At 40.5% G+C, this 11,737-nt stretch overlaps 1 protein-coding gene across 1 annotated transcript; it reads right to left on the bottom strand.

Moving 5' to 3' along the window:
* Nucleotides 1-338: 338 nt before the first annotated feature.
* inpp5kb (inositol polyphosphate-5-phosphatase Kb) lies at nt 339-5,814 on the bottom strand. The gene is made up of 12 exons (XM_068601172.1): nt 5,594-5,814; nt 5,077-5,181; nt 4,809-4,917; nt 4,483-4,599; nt 3,919-4,094; nt 3,702-3,813; nt 3,518-3,627; nt 2,363-2,576; nt 1,518-1,655; nt 1,347-1,430; nt 1,154-1,258; nt 339-763 (listed from the first exon to the last, which is right to left on the bottom strand). The coding sequence occupies exons 1-12, from the start codon at nt 5,812-5,814 to the stop codon at nt 698-700; spliced, it is 1,557 nt and encodes a 518-aa protein (XP_068457273.1). The 3' UTR covers nt 339-697.
* Between the last annotated feature and the right edge of the window lie 5,923 nt (nt 5,815-11,737).

The raw sequence follows: 11,737 nt of genomic DNA, 5'->3' as shown, positions 1-11,737 counted from the left end.
CACCTCAGTGTAGAAGTTTGCGTCAACATCCACATCTAAATGTCCTTCATGTGTCTATATTTTATATATCTTCCTCCCATCTGTATCATCTTACCTGAAGACACTGGAGTTCAATAATCTATAGCAAGAATTTTAAAAACTCAATTAACAGATGCATCTTTCTGCATTAAAGTAACAGCCAGCATCAACATATCATTATCCATGCAGTTCCCTATGATTAGCAGATCTTTGTTCCATACTTATCATCAACCCTCTGCACTGACACTAACATAGACCAAATCAAAACATAAAAGTGGACTTTCAAATGTAATTTGACTAAGGACTTTATTGACCTGCAGTGTGTAATCCACTACAATTACAAACACAACTTAACTTGTTCCTTGTTTTGTTACTCTAACAGGCAGAAAAAGGCCTGTGGATAAGCTGGACAGCTACTTGTTACAGCAATACATTTTGTTTGTGGAGAAAGTGCTCCAGCAAGAGTGAATCTGACTTAAAGTGAACTCCTTCAAGGCAAAGTTGGAAAGTTCCGTCCATGTGTCCATGTGATAGGACTTTATATATATATAAATTGACTGAATCAGCTTATCTATGTAGATGATTTAGTTGATCTTGGAGCATTTAAAAGACACACGATACATTCTGTATACATTTCCAGGAGTGAAGATGATTTGGCACTGTGGTAAATTTCTTCTTATTAGTTGAGTCCATTGATCTTTTCGGGAACAAGACCTTCCATGACGGCACGCTTTGACTCCAGGATCTGTGAGATTGAAACATAGAAGAGATCTTTAAACTCAACAGCCCGCTGCCGAGCACCTTTCCTACGGCAATATACACTTAATTACACACAATTAAGTACATCTGCACAATCGCTCCGCCTCTATCAAATGCATCAAGCTTTTCGGATAAAAAAAATAATTATTCTTTAGTTTCATTTTATTTTTAACAATTTCTCACGCAAACTGTGCTTTGCCTCCTTTTTTTAAATTTTTTTTTTTTACACATTTTTGAATCTCACATTACAGTTATAGTCAAATGCTTCCTTTTATTTCTGGCAGTACAACAGTGGCTGTCTAGATGACACAATCCTCTCCTGAGTAAACAACATAAATAAAATATGTAATGTATTACTAAACAGTGGTACACACACCTGGAAGTTAGGACTTAGGCCAATGATGCTTTGCATATTTGTACTGTAGTAACCCAAAACATAATGTCCACCCAGCAGAGGGATCTCGTCCTTATCAACAGATAGCTGGAACCAAAAAACATTCACAGACATGAAGTAAACATTCTTTTATTATTTGTCCTAACATTGCTCAAAAGTCTCCTTTGCACTTTACCTGAATTACTTCATTGGTCTCCGGCAACTCTTCCTCTCTAACCCAAACAAAGGTTTCATAATCGAACGCACTCTTGAATCCAACCTGTTGAAAAACCACCTTAAGAGTTCAAAACTGTCTTGTATTATTTTGTTTCTTTGTTTGTTTCCCTTTCTCCATCTGTCCCAGTACCTTGTACAGGCCAATCCAGTCCCAGGTGGACGACATGAAGTCCTCCTGGATGGTGTAGTTAAGAAGGGCATCCTGGTCAGCGCTCCACACATCCAGAGGAGATAGGTGCACCAGTGGTGTGTCAAAGCACTTCCTCACCTGGGGGAGGGACAGGAGGCAAGAAAAGGAGTTTTAGTCATGCAGGGAGTTGTGGTTGGCTCAGAAGGAAAGAAGCAGACTCATACAATATGCACTGGTTACACCTTTTTGCAATTGCCAAGACACACGACGGGTATTTGTTACAGAAATATTGAAACCATTAACTCATGTGTGTCCTATCTATTGTTCAGTTATGCTAAACCATGCATATTGTCTGCGTTACATTAAGTTTAAAATTCTAAAACACATTTTTTTTACAAATAGCTACACACAGTTTTCTATTTTGACACATCAGTCAGAAACTAAGCTCGTGTGTGTTGTTGGCTAAACACTGCCATTGAAATACCACACTCAATTATCAATCACCTGCTCCCAGAATGCACCTGTGAAAACACCTGCAACCAGCCAGATCCTTTAGAGATCACATCTTGAACACTATAAATAGGACTCAGGTTTGTTCTTCAGTTTGCACAAGAATGAAGGGCACTCATTGGTCACCTGGTCACCTGACAACAGTCATAACTCAGAGAGTTATGACTGCAGTCGGCATGAAGAAATAGCTATTTCTAAAAATAGCCTTTTTAGAAGTGTTTTCTTTTGCAAAAGATGTAAGATATGTTTTATTTGTGTGTGGAGTGCCGACAACAAGGTATAGTTTTTAGAAATTGTGTTTGAGTCCTAGCATCCTACAGTGAGCTTGAGCTCACCTCCAGGCTGAAGGTTGCAATGACAGGCTTGTGGTCACTGACTCCATAGCTCATGTCACTGGTGTACTCGTCCTGACTGACCAGGAGTGGATACTCATCGAGACCATCATCGGTAGAAGTCGACGCTTTCTCATCATCGTCCTCTGATGGCGGGGTTTTGGGTTTGATGCGCCAGAGGATCCGATCCGTCCAGGCCGGTTTCCTCTTCTTGCCACTGAGCAAAGCAAAGTTTCTCATGCTCACTGGATGTCACGTTTCCAACAATTCTTATTACTATGCAAAAATATTAGAGACACACAAACCACACACACACACATGCAGTGTAGTGCTACGCCTACGGTGTAGCATGCTGTGGAGACGGCATTACAGCTTGTGTATCGCTATAAAAACAACACGTACATTATGCAAGAACAAACAATAGCATGCTGGGTGAAAGGGGAAGTTGTCTCAGGGATAATGAATTTGCAGAACATGTCTGAAATTCACGAAGGTTATTATATTCACTGCACCCCATTTGTGTCCTCTCATTTATATCAGTATATTTTGTGATTATATTAAACCTTCAAGGTGCCTATATCCTATAGTTTGGGGCCCGCTCTTACAGCCCTACAGGGTATATCTATGGAGACACCCACCTTGGTGGGTCTAGCTCCCTGTGCCAGGCCCCCAACCACACAGAGAGCAGCCCCCATGTGAGGGAGGTGAGAAGGAAGAAGAGGGTGGTGCTGCAGCGCTGCAGGGGCCTGGGTCTGTACATGGTTAGGGGCAGCAACACTGCAGTGCTCTTTCTGAGAGACACACATACATGGTGCTGGTGTCAGGGATGGATATGACTCACAGAAAGAGCTGCTCCCAATACCACCTGCACTTCAGGGTTTACTGCCCTGGCGGTTTTGGGTTCCTTCGTAGTGTCTCAGGTATTACATGGGACGTTTAGAGACACGTTGAATTGTCCGGAAAAAGACAGAAGGGGCTGTGGCTAAGGAATAAGGGAATGTGGGGCATGAAACACAAAAAACAGAGCGCTTCTTACGTAAAACCCAACCATGTCTTCGGAGTGCTGTGTCGAATTTAACCGGAAACAAGAGAACAGATGAAGTTTGAGAAATGTGTTAAGTATTTGTGTGTTGTGTGTTTGTTTGTGGCACACGTTACCTGGTGTCATAGGTTTCAGAGTTACGGTCAAACTTGTAGGTGGGTTTAAAGTTTAAAGGCCCTTCGTCAAATTCCTGCAAGAAGGCTTCCTTCTTCTTCATCATGGTGAGCTGCAGGAATATGAAATAAATTAGTGAGTGTGTGTGTGTGTGTGTGTGTGTGTGTGTGTGTTTCGGCACATCACCTGGTCTTTGTTCCATAGCAAATTAACCCGTCCACTGTTGATGGACGAACGGAGGAAGTGCAGGCCGTGGTCTGCAATACGGAAGTTTAGGTCGCCAAACCAGAACACCACCCTGTGTAAGAGGGGCGAAGCTTCTTTTTACCAGATGCACAAGTATATTTAGAGTATTTGATTGTCAGCATGTCGTGTTTGTGTGCCTCGGCGTTGATGTACTGACTTGTGATCCCGAACATGTGGGGTGTCAGAGATGTCAAAGTCTTGTGTCTCCAGGATGTACTCAATTTCATCAACACGCTGCAGAGCGTAGTTCATATGAGCTGCGAGGTGGCAGTTAAGAAAGCACACCATGTGGCCATAGAAAGAAAAACGGACGGCCACTCCTCCTTTATTACCCTGACACAGATAAACAGAGGCGGGCGGTTTTAGCATGTGAATATAAAGTTGATTTGCAAAGTCAAAACATGTTGTTGTTTTTTTAGGAATAAGGATGAAGTAAAATATGGATACATTGTATTGCAGTATTTACAAAAAAATTAAACATACTGTTGTTTCAACCAGATTATGTTTTTCCTATGTGTCTCGAAAGTGTTTGCCCCAGCGCACCAGTTCTGTACGGTTCTTTGTTAGTGATTGCACATCCCACTACACAAACACAATAGGGCTTACATAATGTGTTTAAAGTCTGCAGTATTGGATGCCGATGGGATTCCTGTGTGCAGAGTTGAACAGTGTTGCTGTTTATAAGGTCCAGGGATAACCAGCTTCCATCATGATAACTTACCCAGTAACCAAAGAAGCCAGTACGAGTGTAGGTGGTCTGGATGTTTCTGATGAAGGGGACATGACATTGTTTGGCAAAAACCAGCAGCAGCAAACCCTGCATTCTCATGGATGTGACCTAGACAGAGTCAGATACATGTCATTAGAGATACAATCAGACAGTATTTTAGGATGTTTTAGCATCATAACCCCATGGTTGTATGTTTCCTGAGACAAACTTTTAAAACACTATTTTTCACACCAGCTCAATGGATCTAAATGTGTAACTTCTGCTCGTATCAGTCCACATCTCACTGTTTCCCTTTTTCTCCCTACATCCTCTCTCACCTTGACGAAGCCTCTGGGTGCCAATGTGTCCATGAAGACGTGGCTCCAGGCATCCTCCACTAAAAGGTCAGAAATGAACCTCACAGGGGTGGCATTCACCTCCTGCAGGCTGACACACACCAACACAAACCAATGAAAACACACAAAAACACTCAAGTTTGTGATCTTTTCCTTCTTTTCTTTACAAAGCAATAATGAGACACTTTTATCCTTCAGTTCAATTCCTGGCAAACTTTTAAATTCCAGTTTCCATGCTGTTATTTCTCACCCAATCACATAAAGGTCGGTGGGAGGCTGGACATCCAGCTGCAGCAAAGAGGTGATGTCATCCGGGGGCTCTGCTGTGGCCACGTTCCAGGTCACTATGAGCAGCCTGTCAGTGTTTGATTTAAAAAGAATGGACCAAAGTGATGGACAAAGAGAAAATACTGACAAATCAATTGCATTCCTACATTTGCCTTGTTGTAAATACACTAGTCTCAGAGTTATTGTCTTCAGCTTATGGTGGTCTGCAAATGTAAATGATGAACCTAGAAAACAAACCATTTAAGTCCTAGCCAATAATTTTTTTTTGTTTTTTTTTACTTTAATTTGATTCATATTTTCAACAACAAATAATACAATATGTTAGTTTGAGGCCTCGGACATCGGAAAATACTAAAGTAAAAATACAGAACAATACAAACTACATATCTACTTTTTTCAACATCCACATTTTCTTTAAACTTATAATAGCAATTTATGCAAACTCGTGCACGCATGTGTACGCATGTGTGCATGTCAACCTGAATGCATCTGTGGGAACGTAGCGCCCGCAGAGCTGAAACGCTTCGTCCAGAGTGCGTGACACTTCTTCACTGGCTTCGTCGTCAGAGCTCATGTCCTCTATGCAGGTCAGCAGCTGAGACAAACGCTGGCGGAGGAGCACCTTGGACCTCGAGCCCTGAGACACTGTACTGCTCATGCTGTCAGAGCGCACACGTGGACTGTCTGTAAAGGGGTCCATGATCTTTATATCCTGGTGTTCGTTTTGTTACCTGTTTGTCCTTAAGGTCAGGAAGGTTATTTACGATGTCTAAAGTAGAAAATAAAGGTGCTGTCCTTTCAGAGCAAACAAGCAAAATCCAGGATAAGAAATTCCTCTGGCTTGATTCCTCCTCAGACTTCTTTGGTTGGTTTGGTAACAGCCATGAAAGCGGCCCACTCTGTTTAGGTAACTGGAAGTAACATGACCTGATGCCTAGTAAGTCAAATCTCTCTTCAGGCAGCTTCTGATTCACGTCCTCCTAACTGGCCCGTGTAAAAAATCTGGAGAGCAGTTGGTGAAATCTGTCTGCCGCGGTGCAGTCCTCCCTGCAGCAGAGTCCCGTGTGGTCATGCAGCAATCGGAGCAACGACGGACAAAGCAGTGGGGTCGACTCAGGAATGTGGGCAAGAGGGAGTCAGATTTGGACGATAATCGCAGGCAGGAGACGGGCTTGTGAAGGTGTGTGTGTGTTTGTCTGTGATTGTGTGGTGTCACAGTTGAAGTGTAAAAGAGAAGGATTGGAGGCTGATCCAACATCATTGTGAGTATGTTGCAAGACTTTAGTGACCCTTTAGGTCGCTAAGAGGTTTATTGACAGCACTCTCTCTATCAGCTGAGGACGCTGAACAATGCATCTAACCCCACAATTATAGTCATGCATTAGTGAGGGGACGACAGCACACAATAGCATTAGCTTCTTTTGGCCTTAATCCAGTCCCTCCTCATGTCGGTGAAAGGTTATCGTTGAAACCCAGAGAGAGGTGGGGGGTTAAATTAAGTTTTGTAAACTCTGACATGGATGTGTGTGTTTTTTTTCTTCTGAGAACAGAAGTTTAAATCATTCTCATAACAAGTGTTACAGCACAGTTAATAGTGGACAAATTGCACAAACAATTCAAACAATTTATGGAGCAATCTGCAGAAGTTCCAGAATAATGTATTTAGTATTGGAAAATGTGTCTCTCTATGAAATAGGGGGATTAGAAATAGAAGGATACTGTTTTACAGTTTTACACGCTGGCTTCAATAATTAAAATGAAATACATTACATGACAACAATTATTAATAATAATTAAATTAAATGTCGCTTTAATGTTGACAAAGCATGAACTATCAAATATTCTCTTCGACATTTGTTTCCCTTTGTTTCCCTTAACAGAAAACAGTCTTTCCTTGTTGGATCGACTCTAAAACTATGAACTAAATAAAGTTCCTGTGACAATTCATTAAAAGAAAAACATGGTAATAATTCGAACATTTATTTTTGATAGGCATGTTGGTTGTTGTCGTGCTATTCCAAAAGCAATGGAAATTAAGGATATTGCCCTATTTTGGGATTGCATAATTTAATTAATTTTGGAGTCCTGTAACTAACTAACAAACACCTTTACAGTTTGAGTAAATAATTACTCTAAAATCTATAACTGAGCTTGTATGAAATCCCTTCTGGTTTAGCCACTGGCAGCAGTTTTCAAACAATAAATCACAGCAGTAAGTAAACAACAGTTTTAGATTTTGGAGAGCTGAAGGGTACAATTAGAAAGAAACAACCAGACGAGATTTCCACTTACAAAATAAGAAAAGCTAATCCTGGGTGCCCCAGTTCTCCCTGCCACTTCATGTAACAGTGTCACATGCAGAGACTTAAGGCACATTCTTTAGCAAGCAGAAGTGTTAAGTGGATAACCTCAGGGGTTCACCGGTCCAGTCAGAAATGAGGAATTGGAGGCCATTTAAGTTTTATCACAAAGCTCTGCAAAGACTGCAGCCACAAAGCTACTTATGAAGGTCAGGCAATTCAGATAGCGTACAGGTGGGTTATGCCCTCTTTCTGGACTCTCTGGGTCGCTCCACCCTTTTCTGCCTGAAGTCTATGCTTCTCTCAGGACGACTTTCATCAACATTTTCTCTCTCTTGTTCCGTCCTACTCTTCATTGGCTGCAAGACCATAAGAAGACAAAGGAGAAGGATGTGGTTCATTTGATTCTGATCTTACCTGCACTTGTCTCTCTCACCACTTTGGAATCCTCCAGTGCTCATTTTCTCCCCTGTAGGAACACACACAGACACATGTATGTCTAACAAAGAGGAAACACACATGCCGAGATAAAATACTTTCTTATGAGAGCCAGTTGAAAAGGAGCACAGCTGCCCAATGAAAGAGACCTGACAGGGATGCCTGAAAGTCATTTCTGTAATGGCTTTGTAATCCTGTCAACTCACGGTTAGCTTCATCCATGTCAAAGGGGAAATGCCCTGAAGGTCATATGTAAAAACAGGTAGGCTGTGTACAAAAGGTGCTCGTGGTTGATTTAAAATGTAATTAGTGTTAGTGGAATTTTTCCATTTGGGGGCAGCAAGACAAGCAAAAAACACATTGGAATAGTTTCACCTTATGGCTAAAATGTTTTCAATTCATTGACATAGAGCTGCATTAGTATTCATTTCCAGTCGTGTCTCTGGTCACCTGACAAATGTCCACTACAGAGGGGTGCAGGAATAAAGTATTTTTTTATGCCAACCCCAGAAGTTAGCATCACACTGGCTTCTTAAAAAAAAGCCATGGAAGTTTTCCATTGCATTTTTGATTATTGCAGAAGATAAGCTCTGTAACAAACACAAGCTTATGATACTTATTTTGTTCAGCGAGCTAGTCTTCTTCCCCAAACAGTAAAGACATGGGACTTAGTAAGCTGAATCATCCTATAACGCTGAGAGCTGAAGGAAACTCCACTCACATGATAATTATCTGAGAGTTCGTAATCATAACTCGGCGCGTTTGCACATATTAAAAATCTTGATTGTAGCTTTACCATCTAATGGCTTCCTACCTCAACCTGACCCCCCTTATGGTATGGTACTAAACTGTCTTCATTTTGCTCTCCAGAAAGTAAATACAAAATGTCTCAAGTGCACATGTAACATGCTTATCTTTTAACAGAAATCTAACTCTCAACTTTTCATTTTTTGGAACTGCTTGAATCATAATGAAAATTTGCTTGACTGTAGATTAACCTAATCTTGGACACACACACACACACACACACACACACACACACACACACACACACACACACACTAGGGTTAGGTAAAAGATTTTCCTAATAGTGCCACTTTGACCACATTGAGCCATGTTGGCCTTTTCGGTAACATCATTCTTTACATAGTTCTCCACTTAGAAAGTAGGGAACTGCCCTCTAATTTAAATGACAGAAAAACGCAGTTATTCAGTACCTTTATCTGTGTGGCTTTCTTGTGGTGTCCGCAAAAAGCCGCAGACCCCGTGAGCGCAGACGACGAAGGTCTCCAAAGGGGAGTCAAGAGCCTGGGTCTGCTTTCCTCCGGTGAGTCCCGTTATTTTGACTTGTTTGTTCTCTTTTTGGTTCCCACTTTGTTCTCTGCTGCTCCCCTTCAAGCTCCCTCTCACAACCTGCTCTGGACTTTAAGCGTAACATCGGATCAAGCTATTATCCCAGGTTGGTTAACAGCCCGCTGAGAAAGTATTATCTTTTTCATGAATGGACATGTCTGTTTATTGAATGTCACCATGACGCATGGCATTTGTTGCACCAAAGCTCTCTTTGTATGTGCATAAATAATCCCAGCAGTATGGAATGTGTGCGCTGCTCGTGTGCTATTTCAGTCAAAGCACAGAAACGATGATTTTAGAAAGTGCCATGCTGAGAAATAAAAAAAAATAGTATAGAGTATGGAGTATTTTCCTTATTCAGATTTTAAGCTCTGGTCTTAATTAAGTGACAAATGACAGTTGGATTTACAATATTTTAAACAACCACAAGTTTGACATATTTTCTTCAAAACTCAAAAAAGGCTGTTGAGAGCACATGATTACCAAGTTATTAGGCAATTAATTTAGAATCCGAAGCTCATTTCTAAAGATCAATGTTGTCTTTATTCACGTTTCTGCTCAGAGTTAGATGAGAAAATTCAGAATAAAACACATTTTCCAAAAATGTTGAACTGTTACCAATCAGACACATTTTAATCATTAATTATTACCACGAGGCTATTGATTTTAAAACTAAAGGACTGTTTTATTCTCTTAACTTTGTATCAGAAGTGAGTCACGAAAATGTCTTTGACAAAGTTACTTTGTTGAGAGGGACATAAAGTCAATAGAAACTGAAAATGTTTAGAAGGTGAATATTTGGTAACAATGAGTAAACCTCATAGGCACTTAAATCAGCTCAGAGGTCCTTAGTGTTATACGCTTGCTTCATTCAGTAGAGCTCAACCGAATCAGTGTATTTCTGTGCTTTCAGGGAGGTCAAAGTGGTGAAAACTGTATAAAAGTAGCAACACGTATCATAATTGTAATAACAGACGACCAGGAAGGCAATTATGAATCTATATCGGAGTTTTGTGAATTGAATGAAAATGAGAGATGTGTGAATGTGTTTTTTTGTGGAGGCCTAAAAATAGGTTAGTTTTGAAATGGTTACGTGTCTAGACCCCCTTTTATTTATATATTAATCAATAGACCGATTTAGTCATTGGTTAATCAACGATCCTGAACTGAAAGCCTGTATTATTTCTCTTCTCACCTGCCTGGAAGTTAAAAAATACTACAAGTGAGCCTCAGATCAGCGGCAGTGAGGTACTCAGCATTACTCAGAAGTGTGTACTGCTTGTTCACTGTTAGTTGTGAGCCTTCCAAAACAATAACTGTGCAGTCGATGGCTTATGCCTTGTGGAGATAAAAAGTGAGACGGTCTTTGCTCTAAAGTAAAAAGCGTTCACATCAAAACATATGTACAGTTGCTTTACTTCTTTTTATTCATTTCTTTACGTCTCCAATGTACAGTAGTGTTATTGGAAGATGACAAAAAGGCACAAATTCACAATAAAAGAAAGAAAAACAGGAGACAAGGTAACAGGGGTGACAGAGAGTAAGAGAGAGTAAGAGAGAGAAAGAGAGAGATTTGAAAACAGTTTGGGATCGTGGAATCATTTGGTTTTATATTCTGATTATAAATCGGGGAATCTAACAACAGATATCTATGAGATTGTCTCTGTTAAACCATGTTCTCTCACAAGTTTGTATGGTGTCGTCAGGCTCTTAAAATGGACCGAGTGTCAGTATCTGTTTTCAAACAACCACATCTAATCATCTTTTTTTTTTAATCTTCTATGTAGCTATAACTCCAACGCTCCGGCTCCCAGGGCTCCTAAATGTAAAATAATTTCCCCTTAATCGCCATCATAAACCATATGAGGGGAAAATCTTACTTCCACCGATGCTGACACCATCAGCTAATTATGTGGATCAATGAAGTGACCCGAGCTGCCGTTACATGTTCCTTTTCATTGAGAGAAGCGAGTGTAGTTCAGAGACTGACAACAGAAGTACAACAATACTCAGAACAAAAATATATATCTATGCACTGTCCTGCCAATAAGATGTAAGTTAAGAACAATGTGAGGAGAGGAAATAGTGAACAGGGATTTTACTTTAAATGTTAGTTTTTTTCCGTCCAATTACAAACCACACAGCAGCTCTTCACTGGTTTTCTGGAGCATCCTAAAATCTGCAGCAAAATCATCTATAATATGCTTGAATATGTTTTTTTTTTTATATCTACAGCTGACAGTATTTCTCAAAATGTATTGTCAACACTAAACTTTACGGTTCCTCACAATGAAGTGAGAGAGATGGAATAGGAGGATCAAGCGTTACGAGGGTGTGCTGAAGGTCTGGCAGGACAGTCTGATCTATATATATGTGTTCATCTACATTAATTTATTTACTATTTACAAAGTCAATACATACAGTACATCCACAAATCTCCATGATTCAGTTGATAGCCCCATCACAGACAATGAGTGAGATGCTCGATGGACACAGAGAGGTGGAAGGGTTAGATATCCAGGTCCAGTGATT

Source organism: Clinocottus analis, unplaced genomic scaffold, assembly GCF_023055335.1.
Source record: "Clinocottus analis isolate CAN_PGR_092001 unplaced genomic scaffold, fCliAna1.0.p SCAF_5, whole genome shotgun sequence".
In the NCBI taxonomy this organism is placed as follows: domain Eukaryota; kingdom Metazoa; phylum Chordata; class Actinopteri; order Perciformes; family Cottidae; genus Clinocottus; species Clinocottus analis.
Note: the sequence above shows the minus strand (reverse complement) of the source record. Positions and strands in the feature narration are given on the sequence as shown.